The sequence below is a fragment of the Gopherus evgoodei genome, chromosome 6 (assembly GCF_007399415.2).
Source record: "Gopherus evgoodei ecotype Sinaloan lineage chromosome 6, rGopEvg1_v1.p, whole genome shotgun sequence".
In the NCBI taxonomy this organism is placed as follows: domain Eukaryota; kingdom Metazoa; phylum Chordata; order Testudines; family Testudinidae; genus Gopherus; species Gopherus evgoodei.
In genome coordinates this window covers 48728160-48754264 of record NC_044327.1, presented here as the reverse complement: position 1 = coordinate 48754264, position 26105 = coordinate 48728160, and the positions used below count along the sequence as shown (strand labels likewise).

Below are 26105 nucleotides of genomic sequence, written 5' to 3'. Positions count from 1 at the left end.
GAATAGTTACTGCACTTTAAATTTACGCCCTAGCTTTCAGACTGTAGACAAGTCCTTAATTACCAAGTTAGAAACTAGATGGCTACAATGATTTAACTTGTACTTAGGCATGTCTACCCAGAGACACTAGGAAAGTAAAAACAAATGAAATAAAGGTGTGAATTTAAAACACAGTGAACTATTGTAAACCCCTGTATGGATGATCTCTCTCATTCAGAAGTAAAATCGTCTTAGTTCACTTTAGCTTTTAATTCACAAAGGCTGGAGGATCTGGCCTCATACACTATATTTATAGTATGTCTATGTTTAAATAAGAAATCTTCCTTCCGTTCTTCCACTTCCTTCACAATTGCATTATTTGCTTCAACAAAGTTGTTAATCTGCATCAAAAGATACTATTTAACTTCTTAATAAAGATGAATTATTTATATAGTTCCACATTTTGCCCTGTTTCTCAGTACTTTCATTAATCTTTCTTCTTGATACATATATTTCTATTAGAATTTGTAGTTTTATGTACACACACAATGCTAACAGATAAAAGGAGGAAATGCAGTAAATGCAAGTAAAATGTACATTTCTAAGTACCGGGAATCATGAATAAAAATGTATTAACATATCAATGGTAACACACTCCTCCATAATTGAAGTGTCTGTGAGTGATCCAATGTTATGTTTGCAAATTGATAAAAAAGTCATTTATGTTAGCTATCCTAACTCACATATTGTTGTTTTATTATGCCATGGTTCTTTATATAGAATCAACTCATACAACAACCTTCCATGCCTACATGCAATGGTTTCACACATGAAGAAGAATGGAAAACTAAAACTAAAACAAGAAAAGAAAATTACAAGAGAACCACCAGGCTGATCCAACCTGTATCATATCACTTCCATACTGAAAAAAGCCCTGTTAGAATCCAATTGCATTTTTCCTGCTATGCCTTTATAAACTTATTTCCATAAAGATTTACATTTTGTTGCCTTTAAATTGTATCATACCAAAATTTTATACAAAGCACTCTCTGCCATTTTTCCATATCAGCCTTTGACATTGGGATCATATAATTTCTCCCTCTTAGTAGAATTACTCTGTTGGCACAAGAAAGAAAAACTGATATCCACTGTTTAAAAATTCTTTTTGGAACTTTCGGCACTTATGCCTTGGTTCTGCAATGAATGCCTCATAGACACCCACAGTGAGCGCCATGGACTTCTATAAGGTTCTGCTTATACATAATTTGCAGGATTGGGGCCTTTAGTAGTTTTATAACAAAATTATCTGTGCTAATGCTGGCTACCCTTTAACTCTGCCAAGTAAAATTCTGAAAAGAAGTAATAAGTTATCTGTGGTAATTCAAACTATATGGAATCCCATTGAAATCAGTTGGAGATCCACACAGAATTTGAACATATCTTGCCACATCTCCAGCAATCACTACTTTCCACTAATTCAACTCATACTCACATAGCTTCTCTTGAGTGGCTGCAGACTCTGTTGCTGCTCTGAGATGGGAAGTCCCTCTAATGCCAGGTAGGAAATGGAGGCAGAGCCATCTATAGGGATTCTCCGATATATATCCCTGCATCACCCCCCAGTCTCTCTGCTAATGGTTCAGGCTGCCACAACAATTCTGGGATAGGGATACCATCCCCTATAGGCCCTCATTTTTATTTCATATAGTTCATGACTAGATAATTCAAGTGACTGGTAATAGAAGAGAAAATCTTTCACCTGTAGGCCACCACTTCTGTTGTTCATCAGCAAGGGCACAAAAGTGAAAACTATACAGTTTATAGTCCGGGGGTAGGCACATACATTATCCCATGCAAACATGTAATCAAGAAGGTTAATGGGGCAACATATTTTATTCATTTTCATTAGAGAATATACATGTGTATAGTCTTACAAGTCTGTAGTCATTAAAGGTAGAAAAAAATCCCTGCTAGACTGGGCACTGGCAAAAATTCCACCAACTACAGTAGGAGTGGAATTGGATCCTAAATTAATCCCCCAGCAAAGACAGGACAGGAGACATCTCTTATATTAAACTGATGTTTCCCTTGCACATAAAATTAAATTTTAAACGGTCTTTTTCAAAGCATTGATGTGTGCTAAAGTTAGCAAGAGATTATGACCTCCAACTACTGTATTAAACCATTCACTGGCCCCAGGAAGCTAATTCCTAAACCACAGCCAAGTATCATAGCTGCTATAACTAGTGGAGCCACCCTGACTGAATCCATTACACGCATCTCTCCTTTATACACAGAAAATATAAATACAAAGAAAAATAGATAAATTATTTTTCCAGTGTAGCCACAGGCAACATGGTATTGAGGGAAAGCTGGCTTCAGATTACTTTGCTGTGAGCAAAATACTTTCTCTCTATTGAAAATAATTACAATGTTTAACCTTTTTAGAAATGTATTATGTGTTTGGATAATCAGACACCAATATAGGAACATTAAATAACAGGGCTCAATTCAAGCCAAAGTAAGTATGTCATAACCAATCCCCTTCTACTCTCCTGCTTCACCTCATAATCCTTTAATGTAACTTACATTACAATTTAAATGTTCAGGATATTTAGCTTACTTTCTAAATCCCCTAATGCTAACAAGACACATGACAAACTATTGAGTCACTTTGTATTTATGTTGTATCCCTTTCCTCATGCATTGTCTCTAACCTATTTAAATAATTTATTTGGGGAGGGAAACTTGATTTCTTATCATTCTTTTGGACACCATACATGCCAGGGGCACTAGATAAAAAACAGTTAAATGGTTTCTCATCGTGTAATTTACTGTTTTTCTTGATTCAGCAGCATCTTTCCCTTTACGTCTAGCTGAGCACCTCTGTTTCTCATTTAGATACTATGGGTTGGATAGCTCCATAACGGAAAGGAAGTGAAAATTGTGAGCTCTGATTAAGTGCATTGAAGGCTCTGCTTTATACCACTAGGTAATATCTACATGGTGCACATTTTGTTTGATATTGCTATGTTTAGTTTTGCTGTGAAGTCTGTAGTTCCCCTAGAGTAACTGCCACCAGTGTTAATGTTGTGAAACCAAATACAAACAAGATCCATGGGGAAAAAATATACCTATGGTTGTTACCCTTTAAGAAAAAGATATTTTGATAGTGTTAAAATTATTGGTTCAAAGGAGGAGATGACTAATTCTTTTTATATATAAACACTCTCACTGTGATCCCAGTCATGTAGCCCTTATTCTCATGAACCGTCCCAAATAAATCAATGAAGTAAGAATGAAACTCATCAAAATAAAGGTTGCAAGTTCGAATAGCTTATCTGAAAATTGTTGGGTAGGGACTGAAAATGTAGCATCTCCTAGGGGATAATAAACGGAAAACTATATTAGGAGATAAGAATACTTTCTATTTGGGAGAGAGAGATGAAGCAGCTAGCTGCAAAGTGACCTTTTGAAGGCTACAGCTGACTCCCTCTGCCAGTTTTAAAGGGCCAGTTCCCAGAACAGCATGCTGGCAAGAAGCTTCTATAATAGGACAACAAGGGAGAGTTAATAAGGAACAGATAATCATAAGAGGAGAACCACTTGGAAAAGGGACTGTAGCTGCACATCATTTTTGTACCATAGGAGAAAGTATTTCATTATCATAATTTAAGGAATTATCTTTCCAAGTGTACTTTTAAATACTTAAGAAGCACATATATCTGTTGTATCAGTAATGTCACATCAAAATTTACAGCTACAGCAAATGTAGGTTTTTCATTTACTTAATTGCTCTTCCTGATTTTTACTAAAGACACTGTTAACAGAAGTCACTTAACTTTATTTAGAGAATTACTTTCGTATTTAGTATGAGATGATATTTTTAAATCTAGGACTCCTAGGGCAGATCCACAAAGTTACTTAGGCACCTAAACCCCAGACTTAGGTGCTTTAGTTTTGGGTTTATGTACCTAAGTTCCAGTTTTGACTCCACTGTGATCCACAAAACTCCCACTGAACCCTTTAAGGACCTAAACTCACTTGGTGCCTAAGTTTTCAGGGTAAAAGTTTCCTAGATGCCTATTTATCTGCCTCTGGGCATGTGCACTACTGCCTCCTTCTAGCTGTCTGATCACCTATCTCTCTGCCTAAACCCCAGAGCCATTCACATACCAAGGGAAGACGGGCATTTGTCCATCTAAATCACATGCAGGGCCTTGTCTGGTAGGCATGCTCAGAGACCACCTACCGGAGCAGGTCCTATCCCAGTCAGATTTCAGCTACCACAAGAGGAGAAAGCAGTGTTGCCATCCATCTTGTAACTTTTAACTCAGCAATTAGAGCACTTGCCTGTGATGTGGAAAACCCAGATTCAGTTCCCCCTCTCTGCCAGTGTGGGAGAAAGGATTTGATCAGGGTCTCCCACACCACATAAGTAGGGTTCCCACATTGTAGGTAAGTGTCTTAACCAGTAGGCTAAAAGTTATAAGGTGGGCACTACCACCACTGACCCTCCTATGTGGTGCAGGACAGATGTCTTACTCATTCCTGCAAGAAACACCTTAGGCTCCTAAGCCACCTGACTCCAGGTGAGAGGTTCATATTCATGGATTGCTAAACAGAGATCGGTTCCTTCTGCAGCCTGGAGTTAGATGACTATGTCTGAGAGAGTGGCAGGGTTTAGGACACATCCATCTTGTTGGCATCTCCCATTGGCTACCTGAGGTAGCTCCTCACTAAGCATGCTGGCTTTTGTGGATCATATTCTAAGGCATTTGTCTCCCTGTTTGCTGCCCAGGAAGCCTAGGTGCCTAACTCAGTTTTGTGGATTGGATGGTGTTCCTGTGTTTTTCTATGTGCCAAAAAGTTAGAGACCGTGATGTGCACTGTTGCAATGCCTAAGTCCTTTTGTGGACACCATCACTCTTATCTCTCTTCTATCCATACGTAATAGTAATAAATGTATTATCAACTATTTCTAGGGCCTGGTCTACACTACATGGTTAAGTTGACACAAGGCAGCTTACATCAACCTAGCTGTCGATGAATCTATGCTTACATTTCAGTCCTGCTGACGTAACTGCCCTGCTATGGTGACTTAACACTACCTCCCTGAGCGGCGTAGAGTCACAATCAATGTATTTAGATCAACACAATGTCAGTGTAGACACTGTGTTACTTACATCGACTGTTAATGGTCTCTAGGAGGTGTCCCACAATGCCCCACCCTAACTGCTCTGGTCACCATTGTGAACTCCATTGCTCAGGGACCAGGAGGATAGGAAGCTGCCCTTCTCCTTTAAAGCCCCATGAATTTTTGAAACTCCTTTTCCTAGCACAAGTACAACTAGCAACTCTCCATTGTGTGCAACTGCCCAGCTGACTATGCCAGCTACACACTGCAGAGGCGCTCCTGCCTGAAGTACAAAGGAGGTGTTGGATCTCTTGGATCTGTGGGGAGAAGCTGTGCAAGCACAGCTCCGATCCAGCCATAGAAATTTTGACATCTATGAGCAGATTGCTTAGTGCACCAAGGAGAAAGGCTACTAGAAGGAGCAGCAACAGTGCCAGTTGAAAGCCAAGGAGCTGCAGCAAGGAGTCAAGGAGCTGTGTATCAGAAGGCAAGGGTGGCCAACAATCAATTTGGTGCAGAGTTGCAGAAGTGCTGCTTTTACAAAGAGCTGCATGCCATCCTTGGTGGAGATGCCACCACGCCCCCAAGAGCTATGTGGATACTTTGGAGGAGCCCAAGTCACAAGCTCCTGCCATGAACAGCAAGGAGGAGTAGTACGAGGGACAGGCAACCAGAGGATCCAGCTACAAAACAAGCCAGGACATGTTTTTGACTCTATCGCAGTCCAACCAGTCCCCACAGTTGAGCATGGCTGAGCCTGATGCGGGGAAAGGAACCTCTGGAAGCATGCAGTTTGCTTTGAAATTACAAGGATGGAGCCCCCAAAGTAGCAGGACACATCTGTTGATTTACTCTTTTTTACTTGTTCTGGAAGAGATAGTGAAACAACCAAGAGAGGTAAAGTTGCTATCTGCTTTTCATTCTCCTCCAGAGTAAAGCAGAGGGGGCCACACGGAGCAGTTTGTTTATGTGCACCAGATGTTCCCTGAATCCTCTGTAGACATCTTGATGAAACTTTCATGGAGGTAATCTGCAATCCTCTGACAAAGTTTTCTGGGAAGGGCTGCCTTATTTCTTCTGCCATGGTAGGATGCTTTCTCACAGCACTGAGCAATTATCTTAGTAGGCACCATTGCAGCACACAGGCTAGCAGCATATGGCCCCAGGGAGTATCAAGATGCCAGCAGCAACTGTGCTTTCTCTGCCTCTGTTACCCTCAGGAGTTACATATCAGCTAAAATCATCCCCACCTGTTCATGCCTGTGAACTATTCCCAACAATCCGTCATTTCCCCAGCTCCCCCTCCACCGGGCCATACTCACCATCACTGGTGCTGTGGCTGGCACTGTGCTGCATTGATCCCCAGGAGAAGTGAGAATGAAGTGCTTACAGCTTGTGGGGATCAAGGGGAGTGAGTTCAATATCCTACATTTTGATTTCTGTCATGAATACACTGGCAATGGTACCTCTGTGTGTTGTGTCTTCAGAGGCTGGTATTGTGGCCTTGAAGGTCTCCCCTTCCATACATGCAGAATGCCTGAGCCAGATAAGGAGGAGAAAGAAAAGTACTTGGGATGACGTGTTCCAGGAGATCCTGCAAGCCAGTGCTGCATCAGAGAAGGAGCACAGGGCCTGGACGATCACCCTTGCAGATAGCATGGAGAAGGATAAGGTGGAGAGTAGAAAGGCACAGGAAAAGGATAGGGACATCCAGCAGGAGATGGTTGTGCTTCTCAGACAGCAAACAGAGATGCTGCAGACTCCAGTGGACCTGAAAGTTCAACAAACCTATGCTCGCCTCCCCCTGCAGCCCACAGAGAACTCTATATCGGGACCTCCCTATACACTCTCTCAACATTCCTTGTGGCATCAGAGGTCGGTGCACTACCCCTACCACTCCACCCACAGGGACATTAAAGAAAATAACAGCTTCACATACACTGACCCGTGAAAGACACAGTTGGTGTATGTTTTCCTGAAATGGAAATGACTGTTCTTTCCCCTTCCTAAGTTCTGTTCCCTTAATTTTTTAAGTTCTACATGTTCTTTTTATGATCCTGGTTCATATTACATAATAAAATTCTATATTTTGGCACATAATTCATCCTTATTAGTTCACAACATATGCTGACTGGTAATGATCTGATCTCTTAGCGATCAATTTCCTGTTGCTGCACTGTGTCACAGAACGCATAAAACAATATTAATAGGTACATTGACAACGTTATGTTCGTACATACACAGCAATCACTACAAGATTCATTCTGAACCACAAAAGAGAAGGCCAGGTAAAGCATGTGACCCAGGGTGCCTGTGGCAGCCCTCGCTGAAAATGCCAAGGGCAGGGCAGGCTGCAAAAAGGAGAGAAGATTCTCCCAAATACTGGTGGTAAACATTGAACTACAGTCACCAACCTGTGCTTCTGATTCCCAACACTGGTTATCAAGAAGCAAAAAAAGAAAAAAAGAAAAGAAATCACAAACCCCCCTTTATTGCATTCCAGTTCTCTGGCTCTAGATCAGCACCTAGGATTCAGTTCAATGAGAGTTATTTACATATATAAAATGTTCTTCTGAACCCCAAAGGTCAGCCACATTACTGGGTTGATATAGGTTTGGATCTTACCCAAAATACCATGCTGTCAGCCAATCCTTTAGTGTATAAAACTAAGGATTTATTATGAAGAAAAAAGAAAGAACAAGAGAGTTGTTAAATGATAAAGCATTCAGATACATACAGAGACTTCAAAGTTCATATATCAGAGTCTTAGCAGTACTGGTGAGTTTTATGGCTTGAAAGTCCCTCTGGAATACACCCACAGCTTGGATGGGTCATTCAGTCCTTTGTTCAGAGCTTCAGTTTGTAGAAAAGTTATTCCAGAAGCAAGAAGCAGGATTGAAGATAAAATGGAGATATAGTTGCCTTTTACATTCTTTTGCCATATGGCTAATACTTCCTTTGTCCCAAACTCAAGCTGACAGCACATGGCATGGAAGCCTTAGAGTTCTCTGTCCACAGGCAGACCACATGCCTTGCTGACTCATATGGTGTCTTCCCTGGTTCCTTTCAATGAGTTCATTGCAAGCTGATGACCCGGATGGGCTGTCAAACAGGCTAGGCACTGCGGATGCCAATCTGTCTGGGGACGTCACCCAGAAACACAACACAAGGTTGGAAATACAGTGTGACAAAGTTCCTCCTCTACCTTGGTGGGTCCTGCACTTAATGGCAGATTTGCTCACCTCAGTGATCTCCCCCACAGTCTGAATCAACTCCTCCTGTGTCTGATCAGGAGCTGGGAGGTTTGGGGGGAACCCGGGCCTGCCCTCTGCTCTGGGTTCCAGCTCAGGGCCCTATGGATTTGCAGCTGTCTATAGTGCCTCTTGTAAAGCTGTGTGATAGCTACACCTCCCTGGGCTACTTCCCCAAGGCCTCCTCCAAACACCTTCTTTATCCTCACCACAGGACCTTCCTCCTGGTGTCTGATAATGCTTGTACTCCTTAGTCCTCCAGCAGCACACCCTCTCAGTCTCAGCTCCTTGTGTCTCTTGCTCCCAGCTCCTCACACACATTTCCTCTCCTCTGGCTCCTCCACATCTGACTGGAGAGAGCTCCTTTTAAAACCCAGGTGCCCTGATTAGCCTGCCTTGATTGACTGCAGGTGTTCTAATCAGCCTGACTGCCTTAATTGGTCCTATTGGCATCCAGCGGGGGTCCTATTGGCATCCAGCGGGGGTGGGCGGGCGAAGCCCGCCCACTTCTAAAGGGCCTCCTCCCAGCCTAAGGGGAGGACCCACAGGTCTGGGACACCACGTAATTATGGGGGACAACTAATGAAAAAACAGGATCGGGAGTGAGGTCATAGGGCTAAACGAAGGGAACCTGATGGGGACACCGAGCAGAGAACCCCGGATGCCTTAATTGGTTCTAGCAAGTTCCAATTACTCTAGTGCAGCCCCTGCTCTGGTTACTCAGGGAACAGAAAACTACTCACCCAGTGACCAGTACATTTGCCCTCTACCAGACTCCTGCACCCCACTGGCCTGGGTCTGTCACAACAGATATACCTATATTTCATAATACAAAGGTGATACAAACATATAAGCAAGATTATCATACTTGGAAAATTATAACATTTTTGCAGATACCTCACACAGCATATCTGGTCGGATGCCTTGCAATTTTATAATATCAGTATCACCAATATCATAAAGTGTCTCTCAGATTCCATACAGCATCACAGAACAAACTACAGTAACGTACATTACTATGGCTCACTATTAAAATGTTCTTTCAAAGCTTCTCTGAGCTGAGCTCTTCTAATAGCCATAGTATCTGGCAGTTCAAATTCAGCAGAGAGCCACTCCACCTCCACCCTCCATCCCAGTAGAAATGTTTCCCCCGTTGCTTCACAGATATTATTGCAGGACACAGCAGGCAGCTATAACCACTGGGATATTTTTTTCATTGACATCCAGTTTCATGTAGTGCCAGTGAGCCTTCAATGAACAAAGGTACATACAATTGTCATCTGCACCTGCTAAGCCTGTAGTTAAAGTGCTCCTTGGTGCTGTCAAGGTAGCCGGTGTATGGCTTCATCAGCCATGGGAGCAAGGGGCAGGCATTTCAAGCACTGCTCCCAATGGTGATCCACCAGTCTGGAAAGAAAGTCCCTGCTTGCAGCTTTCTGAACAGTCTTGTGTTCCTAAAGATGCACCCTCCTTGACCAGCCCATATTGCTGTTGGTAAAGCATCCCTGGTGATACACTAGTGCTTGCATTACCATAGAAAAGTAGCCCTTTCTATTGATGTACTCTGCGGCAAGGTAATCTGGTGCTACAATAGGAATATGTATGCCATCTATCGTCCCTCCACAGTTTGGGAAGCCCATTGCTACAAAACCATCCACTATGTCCTACACATTGCCCAGAATCACTGTGTTGCATCGCAGGAGGCGATAAATGGCCCTGCAAACTTGCATCACAACAGCCCCCATGGTGGATTTCCCAACTCTAAATTGATTCTCAACTCATAGACTCATAGACTTTAGGGTCAGAAGGGTCCAATATGATCATCTAGTCTGACCTCCTGCACAAAGCAGGCCACAGAATCCTACCCATCCACTTCTATAACAAACCCCTAACCTATGTCTGAGTTATTGAAGTCTTCAAATTGTGGTTTGAAGACCTCAAGCTGCAGAGAATTCACCAGCAAGTGACCCATGCCCCACGCTGCAGAGGAAGGCGAAAAACCTCCAGGGCCTCTACCAATCTGCCCCGGAGGAAAATTCCTTCCCGACCCCAAATATGGCGATCAACTGACCAGTAGCAATCTGGCATTGCAAGTTTCCACCACTCAGCTGTCAGTGTGAATCTCATTTTGGCATCCCTGTGTTGGGACTGGAATGGGGTGAGTTCGGCACACAGATCCAGGAATATGGTCTTACACATCCAAAAGTTCTGCAGCCACCGCTCATCATCCAAAACTTCACAACAATGAAATCCCACAAGTCAGTGTTTGTTTCTGAGGCCCAGAACTGGCATTCCACCATCTTCAGCAGCTCCATGAATGCCACCAACAACCTTGAATTGTTTCTTTCTGTGTCCCACAGCATGCTAGCCCCCTATAAATTATCATGTTTCCCATGGCTCTTTTTGCTGCTCTGCAAATACTGCAGGATCAGGTACCTCATGATCACAATGCTCATCACAGGAGTGCAGAGCTGTGCATGATCCATGCTTTTGTCACAGATGGCGAGCAGCAAGGAGGCTTGTGGGGATTTTGAAAAGAGGCATGAAATATTATGGAATGTGGATGAAATTATGGGATGGAGAACACTGCATTATGGGAAGTTGAACCGATGCTCCCAGCTACCCCTGCAGGACTTGTTTTTACCCTATGAAGCATTGCAAAAACTTCCCTAAGCACTCTGTGCTGGATGGTGGTGAGTTGCACAGTGGGATAGCTACCCAGGGTGCACTGTACTCTGCATCAATACAAGCACTTCTGGTGAGCACACGCACCGCTGACACAAGAAGCAATGTGGACATGCACAAGTGATATAATAACTGCAGCGGCTGTATGCCGGCGTAATTTAGGTCAACATAATTTTGTAGTACAGACATGGTCTAGGTGAAGTCCCAGATAACATATGCTGGTCTAAAGTGGAAATAATGTTGCCTTGCAAACAAGCATATATTACATTAAGTGGATGCACTTTGTTACTATTATAGGGAGTGGTGATCTCTCTTAACACACTATTCAGCTGATACAAATGAATATTCAGGTTACATATTTACATTGTTTCATTAGCCACTCTAGAATAGGTATGTTGTTCTACATCTGTGTGATGTTAGTTATTCTCTTTTCTCATGAATTCAGGAATCTGAATCTCCTATCCAAGGTGCAACACAATTCAATTGTTAACAGGGGCAGCTCCAGGCACCAGCACGCCAAGCGCATGTGTGGGGCAGCAAGCCACAGGGGGAGCTCTGCCGGTCACCGCGAGGGCGGCAGGCAGGTTGCCTTCAGCGGCATGCCTGCGGAAGGGCCGCTGGTCCATGGCTTCGGCGGACCTCCCACAGGCGTGCCTCCGAATCCGTGGGACCGGGGACCTCCCACAGGCAAGCTGCCAAAGGCAGCCTGCCTGCCGTGCTTGGGGCGGCAAAATACCTAGAGCCGCCCCTGACTGTTAATTCAGTATTTTTCATAAGTCACTGAAAAAGTGTTCCTCATTGGACATCAATGATCTCTTTTCCTTTAATTAATATGTGTAAAAACTTGTATCATTTGTATGGAAATGTGGGAGATTGGCATATCTTTTGAATTATATTTTGGGATAAAAACAGAAGCACAGATGTCAATGTGCTAATTATCCATTCTGCTTAGATTTTAACATGTGTTTCAAATTTAGGACAACAAAGCATACATCAATATGGCAAGTTGTATCTTTTAATGTTATTAACATTTCTGCATGTAGAAGGTGGAAGGTGAGAAGAAAGGGGAAAAACGGGCAGGGAGAGAAGGGGGAAGGGAGAATGACTCTAATCAAATCCATATTGGAATGCTCTATTGCATTTAGTGAACCAGTGCTCTTAGGTAACCATTGTTCCAGTAGACCAGGAACTGACCTGAGGTCAATAGACCTGGATTCTGTTTTCAGTTTTGCCACTGAAGCCAATGGCACTTAAACCAATGTTTAAAGTTAAGCACATAGTTGGATGGTTTTCTGGATCAGGGCCTGAAGCTACATTTTCTAAAGTGGCTGCTATTTTGTGAGAACATCAACATTAAACTTTCTCTACTTCAGTTTCCCTCTCTGTAAAACCTGAGATGATTATTATTTATATTACAATAGCATATAGGAGCCTCAACCAAGGGTCAGGGCCTCGTGCTAAGTGCTGTACAATTACCTTCCTTTTTAAAGCACTTTGAAAATTGCTTTCTATTAGTATTATTTTGTTAAATCTAAGCATTTAGGATCTAATATATACAAACTGCTAAGTGAACAGAAAAATTCAGACATAGATCTGAGAATAGTTTTGGGGGGCATCATATGACACAAGACCTTTCCCAATCATAATAGAACATCATTTTTCACAATATTCAGAAATCCTCTATAGATTTGAGATTACAGGCCATATAAATAAAAATAATTCAGAAAGTATTTTGGACTGTAACATAATTTCTAAAAATGCACCTTTTGGCAAATGATGTATAATAAATGCCAAAACAACAGGAGATGTTAATGTTCCTTGTGTGGGCTCTAAAGTCTTTTTGGTAAAGTTTTAACAGAATTGGATTGATATTCCAAATGGAGAGTCAAACTGAGCCAGCTCATCATGGATAAATATATCTGCTCTGTAAAAAGAGTGAGAAGACTTTGAAGATAGTTGACTGGATTTTTGTACAGGTCTATATGTACGATAAAACTGAAGTTGTCAAGTTTGCTCACTTCCCTTTGAAAAATTCTGTAGTAGTATCCTGTAGTAAGGCTCCCAGCCCTGCAGTTTAAAATAAGTGCAGCATTTGGCGGACGCTGCTGGAGAAGCCTGTCGTGTTTTTTCATTGTAAGGGCAACAAAGCAGTTCTAATCTCTTTTAGGTGGAGAGATTCCTGGGAAGCATCTTTTAGACACCAGCCTCTTCAGCTCCTCCTCAAATGAAGTGAAGCGGCTGCTGGTGTGGAGTGTTCAGCAGCTGCGCTTGGAAGTGGATCTTCGCCAGAAAGGAAAGCGAGATGATGCCCTCCCACAGGCGCTGGCACTTCATCTCACAGCCTCCTCTGCCGCTGCCCGCCCTTCAGCTGCTTCTTTCCGGGGCCCGGCCGCTACCATGGCGAATCTCCCAGCAGCCGCGATCACACGGCAAATCGGTAGCCGCGATCGCGCGCAGCTCAGCGCCCAGGAGGCCGGGGAGCTGCGAGACGCCGCCCGACGCCTGGTGGTGGACGGAGACGGGCGGAGGATCCCGTTCGGGGCCCTGTTCCGGGATCACAGAGCCATCGTGGTGTTCGTGCGGGTGAGAGGGGAGCCGCTTTTCGTGTCGTTCCACCGGCGTGTGCAAGCGACTCGTGCGTAGCGGGACACCGCTGTTTAATAACTTGCTCCCTCACCCGAAAGGGTCCTTAACATGGGCTGGGACGGGTGGCGAGACAAGCGAACCCATTGCGCAACAAGCACCCTGTTTTCACGGGTCCCCCCGAGCTGTTTGTGAAAGAGACACGCGCTTTTCACTCCAGGTTGAGGGAGAGGGAGAGAACTTTGATTTCAAGTGCTTGTTGAAATAAGACCCATTCCCATTCTCCCATTCCCCAGCTGAGAAGCGCTGGCCCTCTCTGATTGTCCTAGTGACCCCAAGCCTATTAGCGAAAGCCCACACCAAGATCCCAGCGCCCTCAAAGGTTGATAAAACTTGGATTGCCATCCGAATTCGGCAGCTAGGTCTCTTTAGTAAGCGCTACTCCTTTCTGCCTCCCACCGTCCCAACTGAGGTCTCTGGGTTCTGTCTGAAGTCCCTTGTTGCTTCGTTGCCGCGCGATTGTGTTGGTTTCTGATATCTCCTCCTGGCTATGTTACCTTTTCAGCATTTCTTATGTTACACCTGCAAAGAATATGTAGAAGATCTGGCAAAAATTCCTAAGAATTTGTTACAGGTAAGTCAGATGCCCTTAACCTGTCTGTGTTTGGGGAGACAGGAGTAGTAGGGTTCCTTACATGACGTTTGATGACCGGAAGCCCATGGGGAAGGGAGTTACCGTCTTCACACATTGCTGCAACAATTGTTCTGTTATACCTGCCTGTGAGAATTTAGAATGAATTTGTTGTTGTACCATACAGCATTACATCTTGTTGTTTGGAGTTTTTCTGCTTTTCTAAAGAACCAAGTACCCAGCTCCTGTTGGTGGTTAGGGCATACGATGGCGATTCGCCTGCTAAATTAAAAAACTCAGTCTGCCTCTTTCTATTCTGCTGATTGGAGCTATGCCACATTTTGCTCCCAGCATCAGCATATGGCTGGTGAGAAAGGCTGAGATCCTCAGGAAAACGAACTCCAGATGGAGCAGGACCTTGAGGACTTTTAAAGTGAGAGGGGGTGCACTTTCCCTTTCGACATAAGCAGGTTTTTTATAAAGCGCTGAATTAATCATATTTAATAGGAAATTTTTAAAAAACTAGCTGCTCAGATAAGAATAATAGAATTATATTCTTCTGTATTTTCAGGAATAATCACGTCATCATCTATGGGATGACTTGTTTTGTCAACCAGTTAAATTATTCAAATTGTTTATGGAAGGAGTACAGTGCTAGAGGATATTAATAACTCTTAGTTCCATGAATGATTTGTTTAAATGCATTACTGAGTGAAAGGAGTCTAAATTAATTAACATTATGAACCAAGGTTTTAGACACAATTCCTGATGTTGCACCTCGAAAAAAAAAGTACCTAACAGTGAATGTGAATGTATTTTGCATACAGAAATGTGTATTTGTGCATGCAAATCGGTTAAACGCTCTAATATGCAAATAATACAGGCGCAAATACAATTTTTCAGATGCAGACACGTGAGTGTGAAGTTTTGCAAGTAAAAAATTGTAAGCAGTTTTGAAGCCAGATGAAAATGTAATCCTATAGAGGCAACAGAAAATAAAACAGATATTCATCTGCAGGTTAAAAAAAAGCTGCCTACCAACATTACTTTTAAAAAAAATTAATGGAAATGTAGGTCTGTTGATTAATATAGGTTTTTGATATTGAGCAATAGTCAAATTTTACATCTAGAATAACTAATACCTTTTGTATCCTGTGCCCTGAGATCATTAAGCTAAAATACAGATATTTCTATTATTGTTTTGCTGATATGCATAAAAATTCAGTCCTTATTAATAGTTTTTATATCTATATTCTGTATTTTTTTCTAGGAGGCAAAAGTGAGACTGATAGTTATTGGACAGTCATCTCACCATCACATTAAGGTAAATAAAATACTCAGTGAGGTAAATGATATATTGTATTATGCTAGTAACAAGTTCATCTAGTTAATTAGGGGTTGGATTTCCAAGTCAGTGATTTTAATTGACCTCAAGTGGAGCTGTGGTTGTTTACCAGCCTTTAAAACCAGGCCCTTATTACTCTTCATAAAGCAATTCTAATTGTAGTGTAGTGGGGGAAATCTTACATTCAAATCCTGCAAATTTTATTCAGGCAAAACTTCCACTGATTTCAGTGGAAGTTTTGTCTGAGTCAGAACTTCACGATTTGGCCCTTAGTGTTGGTTGGGCTTAATATGAAGAATTCAGAGGGTTTCAAAATCAGTATTTTTCATATTTGTTTACTAAACATTCAAATTTAATATAATTATTTTATGTACGTACGTATCTTGTAGCCGTTTTGTAGTTTGACAGGGTATCCCCATGAAATCTATGTCGATCCAGAGAGGGAGATTTATAAAATACTTGGCATGAAAAAAGGTGAAGCAGCCACAACATCAGGTAGGAACCATGTTCTTCCCTTGATTTCTTTCACAGAAAACATCATTTAACATAACAATAATGTTGGCATAACAATAATAGTTTAACGTACATGCTAGTGTGCTACTCTGCAACAACAATGCTGAACGTTTTACTGCATTATTCTAAAGGAGCTTTCTAGTCTTTGGGAGAGGCTCACTATGGGCTTGATCCTGCTCTCATTGAGTTCAGTGGTGCAGGATGAAGCCCTAGTTTAAGATCTCATTAATCTAGTGCATTACATTTAAAATGCCAGGAGTTCACATAAAACAGAGAAGGCTGGAAGCCTGCAAGAAACACGAGGTCCAACATCAATAGAGCAGTCTATAGATCAGGGATCGGCAACCTTTGGCATGTTGCCTATCAAGGAAATCTGGTGGCAGGCCGGGATGGTTTGTTTACTGCAGCGTCTGCAGGTTCAGCTGATTGCAGCTCCCACTGGCTGTGGTTGGCTGTTCCAGGCCAATGGGGGCTGCGGGAAGTGGCATGGGCCGAGGGATGTGCTGGCCGCCACTTCCCGCAGTCCCCGTTGGCCTGGAACGGCGAACCGTGGCCAGTGGGAGCTGCGATCAGCCAAACCTGCGGATGCTGCAGTAAAAAAACCGGCCCGGCCTGCCAGTGGATTTCCCTGATGGGCCACGTGCCAAAGGTTGCTGATCCCTGCTATAGATTATTAGTTTTAAGACTGAAGAGAAATGAGCCTGTTAAATCCATTAATATGTCTATTCTTAGTAATATTATGGGGAAATACAGACATTATGGGGAAATACAGACTCTTACTGCCTGATTTTGATCTCATCCTATTTTTGCACGGGTGTAACTTCATTGACTTTGGTGGTTACGCCTGGTTTACATAGGTGCAAAGAAGATCTGAATCAGGACTTTATTATAATGAAGTTGACTTCCTTTATACAATAGACTAGTCTCTGACTGCCAGTTGCTGGGACTTGATGATAGGGGATGGATCGCTTGATAATTGCCCTGTTCTTTTCATTCCCTTTGAAGCATCTGGCATTAGCCATTACCAGAAGACAGAATACTGGGCTAGATGAACCACTGGTCTGACCCAGTATGGCCATCTTCTGCTCTTTGTGTGTGTGTCTATTTTAACAGCTGTAAAGTAATGTATATATCTGTGTAATAATATTTTGTTATCTATATTTCTGTTATGACACTGATGAAATTATCTAGTAGTATTTTAATCTATTTTAGATAAAATGTATTTTGTTGTAAGATATCCTCTAATGTTTTAGTGCAGAGCCCACATGTGAAATCAAATTTGCTGTCAGGAAGTATCAGAAGTATGTGGAGAGCAATGACTGGCCCTGCTTTTGATTTTCAGGGAGATCCAGCTCAGCAGGGGGGGACTTTGATTTTAGGCCCAGGTAAGCATATTTGTTTTATTTTAAAATAATCTTCCCCTCCCCCAGCTGTTTCTTATTACACTGCTGAGAGTCCTCTTCATCTCTGGTAGAGCCCTGAGGATTCCCAAAGAGAAATATAGTCTGTGCTTGTTTATGTTTCTGCTATGTAAACAAAGTCTGTGCCTGTCATTGCATAATTCCCCCTTCTACAAAGACCTGAATTGTTCCTGTTGAAGCCAATCAGAGTTTTTCCTTTGACTTCAGTAGGAAAAGGATTGGGCCTAAGTTTTGCTTGTTGACATCTTGGCACCAGTCTATACTCTGCCATTACATTGGATTCTAGGTATTTTATTTGATGTGTTTTTAAGAAGGCAACAAAACATGAACGGTGGTTATCATGATAAAATCATTCTCTTGAGGTACTAGGAAGCAGAAAAGTACAGGTCTAATTCGACCACTTACCTTGTCATGCCTTGTTGCTGTAATATTTTTTTAAAATGATAAAAATATACATGCTGTGATTAAAAAACAGAATGTTTATATAAATTCATGTAGTTAGTGCACAGTATTAGACAAATTGCTGGAAAATCAGGATGCTTCCTTAATCCAATTAACTGTTATAATAAAGCAGTATTTTATTCAACTATTATCATTTTTATTCTCATTCTGTTCCAGGTAGCAAAGTCCACTTTGTGCACCTTGATAAAAATAGGTTGGATCATGCTCCCATTAGCACAGTTTTGCTGCTTGCAGGAGTTAAAATGGTAAATTTCACAAACAAACATCAAATTATTGACATTTGACTTGCCAGAAAAAACAGATTACAAATTTAACTTGATACAAGAAGACAAAAAATTCTCCAGGGAATTTCCCTGGATGTCATGTTTTATGTTCTTATATAACAGCTGATAATACATACTGGATCTCAGAGCACCAAGTAAATTGCATTATGCTGAAGATGCAGATGAATTCACACTTGCAACATATAGAAGAAAGCAATAATTAAGATATGACCTGCCTTTCCAAAAATAATTCCTATTTGCTCTTTTCTGTCTCAAAAAATTCTTACTAATGCAATTTAAAAATCTTGATTCAATATGAAGCATTAAGCTACTTGAAAACAAAACTCTAATATATCACTTTGTTCAGAAGGAAAAGCTTGGAGTTTTTGCCATTCAGTAGGTCATATATTTTCTTCACTGGTGGCTTGAAACTTTCAGCATTATGTGAACTTCATAAAATAAACTATCAAAAAAGCAAGTGTGAACAACAGGAAGCTGACACAAGATTATGCCTTTTCCTTTGTCTGGCTTTAAAGAGGCACACCAAAACATGTTTCTATAGTTCTAAATAAATGTTTGAATTACAAGATCCATTGTTTGCAATTACTTTTTTTTCTGGGTCTGCCACATCTAAATGGTAGCTTTTTAAAAATAAGGCAGTGATGAGTTTTAAATGTATTCCTAATCAGATTGTCAGTTTTAAAATGGGTTAAATTTATGGTCTAAACTGAGTAATGTAAAAACATACACAATTTGTACTGTATGACACCATTCCCTTTAAGAGGGCAAAATCTCCATTAGTACGTGCAGCAGGAGGTCCTTGCAAAAATATTGCTGGTTATTTTAATCAAAGCAGCAGAGGTAATAGCAAAATAGCATTTATCAGATGGCTATTTAGAATCTTCCTACAATGTCTGCTTATTTTCAGAATCCATTACTTTCATTCATATAGATCGTATACTTTTTCATCTATGAACCACAATTTGCCTATTTGTTAATGAAACTGTAAATTATTTATTGACAAGCATGTGCTCATTCTCCCCTGCAATTTCTGAACCTTGTTCTTTGCTGTAAATTGCTCCTGTTTGTGCATATCTTACACGTCACATGCAAAATCTATCTGTAGGTTTAAGCCTCCAAAACAAAATGCAATTGTACAAAGCATGGCCTGCTCCTGCATCCATTAAGGTTGTTATCGGTCCCAGAATAAACTCTTCAGAGTTCTGCCCATTAAAATATGTTTGAAATTAAACAAAATGTTCAGTGACTGAAAATGCAAAGTTTACATTAAAAAATTAATGATTAATGAGCAACCCAATAGCCACAATAGGATTTCATCTCCTAGGATGTGAGGGTTTTTGTTTGTTCGTTTTCAATTACCATTGTTTATAGTAACTGGTTCAAATGTTTAAAGAGATACTGTCAAGTTGAAAATCTTGTCCTTGAATCACTCTGCTAGCCAAGATGAATTTGCTACAGGAGAAGCAAGGGTGGTTATGCACTAACTTTGAGCTCCTTTGATCCTAGAGCTCTCCAGGGCCCTACTGGGCACTCAGTGTAAAATGTCCCCACAGTCCCAGGAGCCATCCTGGCAACAAGGGGATCACCAGACAGTAAGAATGCTACACTCAAACTCCCTTGTCCCTGGCAATGTTCCTTTCACTCAGCCAGGAGACGGTGTTTCTTTGGTTATGTGCCACCTAGGGATTCTACTACTGGGTTTCCAGATGCTTCACAGTCCCAGAACAGCAAAAAGTAGCTGTTGCAGACACAGGAATTAGATCCCGTATTTGCTAATCAAACACACTTCTGCCTATCTTTGAATGATACTTTAGATTATTAAAAGAGAAGGAATGTTAAATATCCAATTTCCTTGTCACCATTTATGCCTTCTCTTTTCTTTTGGCATCATCACTCATATATATACACATACACAGTATAAGTTTTAAACAAACAATTTTATTCTGGTACACAGTGATGATGATTGTGAAGCTTGGTTGAGGCGGTGAAGTCAGAAAGTGGGATATTTCCCAGGGAATGCCTTACTGCTAGACGATGAACTAGCAGTCAGCTGAGCCCTCAAGCAGGATGCTCCAGAAAGCAGCCCCAAGGCAGAGGGCAGGAGCAGCACATGGCAGTGTGGGGAGGGACAGCTGAACTGCCGGCAATTGATAGCCTGTTGGATGGCTGCCGCACAGGGAACTTAGGAGAATGGGGAGCTGATAGGGGGGCTGGCAGTCCACCCTGGTGCCAAGCCCCCACCAGCTAACTCCAACAGGCTGCTCTTCCTGCAAGCAGTAGACAAAGCAGGTGGCTGCCAACAACATTATAAGGGAGTATAGCGAGGCGGTGTGGCTCCCCTCCCCCCCAGGGTGGAACCGCTGGGAGGAAGTCCCGCCCCTCAAAGGGTCAGGCAGCGACCCGGAAGGATAAAAGCTGGGCCTCAGCCCTCAGTCAGGGCTTGGTCACCGGCAGGAGCAGACGTGCCCACTGACTCTCCTCACCGGGAAGCCGCAGAGTCCCGCCACTGCTACAACGAGGAGCTGCCAGAGCTGCCCTGTCCCCACTACGGCCCAGAGGAGCCACCAGACCAGACCAGACCAGACCTGGTCCGCCGTCCCAGAGGTATTCCCCGACCTACCGCCCTGCCCGGACTGGGAGGAGCCCATGGTACTGGACACCCCAGCGGACCAGGTAGGAACCAGGGGGGAGGCTGGAAGTAGCCCGGGGGCAGCTGACTATAGTCAGGCTGCAGAAGGCCCTGCACCTATGTCAGTGTGTTTCGGTCAGGACCCCCTTCCCCACTGACAGCCACTAGCAGCGTCAGCCGCTATCAGGGCCCCGGGCTGGAACACAGAGGAGTGGGTGGGCCTGCGTTCCCCCTGCCACCCGTAAGCGGGTGGCAGACTCCCCCCAGCCACTGCTCTGCCCTGCTCCAAAGGGCCAGAGCTGATAACTGTGTTTGGTGCCCCGCCCTAACCAAGGGCTGGGCCCCTGTTGACTTTGCCCCTGCTCTGTCTTGCCCCAAAGGGCCAGAGCTGATAATTGACTACTAGGTTTGTTGGGGCCCACCCGACCCAAGGGCTGGCCCCCCTGTTATTGAACTGCGTTGTTGTTCGGCCCCGCATACAGGGCCCGAACCGCCAGAGAGGACTGAAGTCCCGAAGATAGAGGCCCTCGGACGACGAGACGAGGCTGGTGTGGCTCCCCTCCTCCCCAGGGAAGGTTGAGCCCCGGCACCCCCTCGTCCACAGGAAGCATTGCACAACTTTAAATGAGCATGTTCCCTAATTGATCAGCAGCGGCGTAACAACGAAACAGCGTTAACCAGGACAACTTTAAGTGAGGAGTTACTGTATCTCTTATTGAACCTAGTTCTGTTTATTATTTTCTCAGGGGAAAGCGCAAATGCAGTCTCCTGCTTCTACAAGTTATGCAGCTGAGTTTCCTACAATTGGGGAAATCTCAGAGGTCAGCACATCTGGACTGCAGTGGATGAGCCTCACCCTGGGAAAACCACCTCATGATCATGGTATCTTCTGTCGGTCAGTGAGAGAAACTTTCGAGCTACACAGAGCTCTTCTTCAGATCTGGGAAAGGTATGAAGAGTGTCAAAGCTAAATACAAGATTGAACAGATAGTTTAGGATAAATAGTGCATATTTTAAGGGATCATTTAAGGTGAAGTGGCCCTTTAACACCTCTGTTAACAACCCCCAAACCTCTCCAAGCTCATCATCAGAAGCAAGCTCCCAACAGACCAGGACACAACAACTCAAAGCAGCACCAGACCCTGCCAGAACAATAGATGCAAAACCTGCAAATATTTTTCCACTGTTACTATGATCAACATCCCCCACAACACACCTTTCAAGATCCATGGATCCTACATGTGCCTATCACATGTGGTGTACCTCATCCAGTGCACTAAATGTCCCAACAACAACTGTGTGGGTGAAACCAGACAATCAGTACACTCTATAATGAACTCACACAGGAAAATGATAAAAGACAAAGCACCATGTCACCTGTGGGTGAACACTTTTAACAATGTGATCACTCTATGTCTGACCTCTCAGTCCTCATCCTCACAGGAAATCTGCACAACACTTTAAAAGGATGAGCCTGAGAGTTTAAATTCATAATTTTGCTAGATACTAAAAGTCATGGCTTAATAAAGACACTGGATTTATGGCTTATTACAACACTCTGTAACCCTCTAAGCCCCTTTTTGTCAAAAGAACATAAGAATGGCTATACTGGGTTAGGCCAGTGGTCCATCTAGCCCAGTATCCAGTCTTCCAACAGTGGCCAATGCTAGATGCTTCAATGGGAATTAACAGAACAGGATAATTATCTACTGATCCATCCCCTGTGGTCCAGTCCCAACTGCTCAGGGGTGTGACATAAGTTTTGTCAGCATAAGCACTCGTGTGCACAGTGCTACGTGGGCAGGAGATGCTCTCCTGCTGGCATAGCCACTGCCACTCACTGAGCTGTAGTTCTGTGACAACAGGGGTGTTGACAGGCCATTTTACCTTGAATGGTACATTACTATATGTGCTAACTGCTTACGCTAAACTACAGTATCGGTTCTATCTTGTATTTAGCTGTGACACTCTGCCTACACTTACAACCTTACAGTTGCACAGCTGCATCACTATAAGAGTGCTCATGTAGCCGCATTAGGCTGATGGGAGAGAGAGCTCCATCAACGTAATAAAACCAGCTCAGTGAGTGGCAGTGGCTATGTCAGCAGAAGAGCATCTCCCGCCCACGTAGCACTGTGCACACGAGTGCTTATGCTGACAAAACTTATGTCACACCCCTGAGCAGCAAAAGTTTTGCCAACATAAGTGCTAGTGAAGACATGGTCTTAGTCCTTTCCCAGACCTGCAGAAGAGCTCTGTGCAGCACAAAAGCTTGTCTCTCTCACCGACAGAAATTAGTCCCATAAATTACCTCACCCACCAAGTCTAAATTCTTCATTTGTGCTTAAAGAACATTCTTTCATACAAGTGCAGAAAGCTGAATGAGACTGCCTTTGAATAAGGTTGTCACCTCCCTGGTTTTTAAATGGGTTACCTGGTCTCCCAGTCTCTGTCCCATTTCCCCAAATTATAAACTTCATCCTCTGGACACCACCTTCCAATTCTCCCAAAAGTACAGGAGTGCTACCACACTTCCCTCCCATTGCTAGTCTGTTTCAGCTGTGCCTCTGTGTCTTTTGATTGATATCCTGCTTGCTTGGAGGAATGCAAGAGTGATGGGATGAGAATGAAGGAAAGAGATTGCAGATGGAAGAAATGATGTGAGAAGTTGGAACTGACATGAGAAGCCAGAGAGCTACCAGCTGTGAGTTGGTGGGACATGTAATAGTGGGGCTAAAATTTAGTTTGAAAAGGTGACAATTTTACATTTGGAACCTATAATCTTTGCTCTTCAACCAGCTAGTTTCACCCTTACAGAGGGATGCAAAGAACTTCTACCTCTTGCTGGCCTGGAGGGTAAGGAACTTGAGTCAGAAATCAAACCCTTACATGGTAGAGCAAAGCATAACCAAAAGACTTATTAATTCAAACATGTGAAATTTAAAAACTAAATAGTACAGAAATTCTATGAAATTCTACAGAAAATAGTATGAAAAAAGGACAAGAGTAGGACTGAAAGAACTAATTAAAGCTTCAATTCTGCATTTTTTGTGTGTGTATGTGTGAGTTACCAGTTGCATCCACACAGTCTCATTGACTTCACTGGAGCTCTGTACAGGCACAGCAATCTGCCTATGCTGTTCTCCTAAAATTTTAGATGCCAATGGTGTTAGCCTACAATGGCACTTTTAATTGAACCATAGGGCAACAAGAGTGTGGCCCGCCCTAAAGGAAATGCCTGGGTATTACCAAGGGGCTTGTTTCCAGCCCACAGAGGGCTCCCTAGAGCAAGCTAGTCATGCTAACCCCTGAAAAGAGACAGATACAGTCTTCCGCTCAAGGATGAACACACAAGCAGTAATTCTTCAAAAACAAAATAATTATTTAAAGGAAATATGTGGTTACAATGTATTGAATGAAGCAAAGCAGATTCTATAGAACTCATTGAAAATGCAATAAAATTACATTTAAAACATCTTATAATTAAAGCAGCACAGGGAAGTAAAGACACAGACTGCTTACAATATTTGACACCCCACACAAAGAATAAAGTAGCTTCAATGTAACATGCACATAGATATTCCCATATACACAAAGGCTTTTAGTTGTAGTGATACAATTTAACCCCATATTTAATACAATGTGGTATACACATTCTGTATACCCATAAGAAAAACTATTACCATATTCACAAATTAAAAATAAAACATTTAACATCAACATTGACTCTTAACATTAAACATTCTGTAAATGCTGGCCAAGTGGTTACAAGATGGGTAGGGGAAATCTCACTAAAGATGCAGGTGTCCAGCTTTATTTACAGACACAGCCATACACTCTTGTTACACTTCTTACTCAAAAGTTTCCCTCTGACTCATCTAATTGGTCCTTCTGCTGTGTCTGATTTCCTGAAGTATGTGCTCCACAGCTGCGCTGTCGCTCTGTCAGGCCACAAATGCAGTGACAGTTGCTGCTCTTCTGTTGCTGCTGGCAAGGTAGCTACTAGCAGGCAGTTGTTCATTGCCACGGCAACCTTAGAATTCTGCTGATGCTTTTTCAAGTAGCTGCCTTAAAGGATGTTCAGTCCTTCTCTTCAGGCAGCTTCCATTCTTATGCAAAGCCTCAAACCAACTTCTTTTCAACCTGTTAGTTGAAAGTCTGCTACACCTAATCCACTATAAACTCAGCCTGCTTGCTGTCAGTCTTATATACTGGTTGCTCTCTCAAGGTCAGCTCCTCTCAGCCAATCAGCTGCTAGCTTTTTCCAGCTCCTCTGCATGATGTCATATCTATTCTTAAGTAGGAAATCTCCTCCCTCTGATGCCATCTTGGATTCTAGATGTTTTTAAGCACCTCCCTCTGATGCTATCTTGTTTGCTAGAACTTTCCACTACATAGATTTAAACTATATTATCCTTGTCTCCGCCATTTTGGCCAGCCATGTTGTATCTTCTAAATTTAACTATCAATTTCTACTTAATTAGAGCCTTAATCTTAAAATTAATTACTGTTTTATGCAAACCAAAGTGTCCTAATACTATCACCACCTTAATTGTATCAATTGGGAGAAGTAAATTTTACGGCATTTTCACCTCCCTTTCGAGGCTTTTCTGTAAGCCTCTATTAAGAAGCTGCAAGGTATTTCAGAATACTCAAAGCAAAATTCTCTTATTGTAGTGACCAATGAATGGCAAGACTGGGGCCCATGTTAACAGTAATGTGAAATGTACAAAATCTGATCATAATTTTATGTCTTGTACTAGTTCAACATTAATTTAAAAAACTCACACAGTGAGTGAATAGTGAAAAAAACCAGCAGGAGACAGTCACCTTATACTCAGCAGATGTCAGAGTACACTCAGAAAAAGGTTCCATAATCCATCAGATAGGAGGGGGGGAAAAGGCTCTGCTTTTCAAAAACTGCACTTAAATTGTCTAACCATATGTTACAGGGTGGCAAGCACCTGTGATTAAAGCAGTCCATTGCCCCGTGCCAGAGGAGGTGCTCCTAGTTGAGCCAATTAAGGGGGTGAGGCAACACCTGTGCTATAAAGGGTCTAATCATGGCTTTGTAAGGAGGAAGGATTGCATTGAGGTTGTAGGGAGAGAGGGTCTCCTCCAGTACTCCCTAAAGGAGGGAGTTGGAGCTAGGTAAGAAGATTCAGCTGTAAGTTTTGCTTTTCTT

The 26105-nt window shown here is 42.6% G+C and overlaps 1 protein-coding gene and 1 non-coding gene across 2 annotated transcripts in view; one reads left to right on the top strand and one right to left on the bottom strand.

Annotated features, from left to right (window-relative positions):
- Positions 1–18859, top strand: part of PRXL2C (peroxiredoxin like 2C) — a 37947-nt gene extending 19088 nt beyond the window's left edge. Inside the window, exons 2-7 of the mRNA XM_030567546.1 lie at positions 13220–13635; positions 14201–14269; positions 15537–15590; positions 16001–16106; positions 17378–17509; positions 18164–18859. Coding sequence (XP_030423406.1) covers positions 13220–13635; positions 14201–14269; positions 15537–15590; positions 16001–16106; positions 17378–17509; positions 18164–18291 — 905 coding nt within the window. The 3' untranslated portion in view covers positions 18292–18859. The remainder of the gene's footprint in view (positions 1–13219; positions 13636–14200; positions 14270–15536; positions 15591–16000; positions 16107–17377; positions 17510–18163) is intronic.
- Positions 18860–21663: 2804 nt separating this feature from the next.
- LOC115654126 lies at positions 21664–21823 on the bottom strand. The gene has a single exon (XR_004001110.1). It is a non-coding gene; the product is annotated as a U1 spliceosomal RNA (small nuclear RNA).
- Between the last annotated feature and the right edge of the window lie 4282 nt (positions 21824–26105).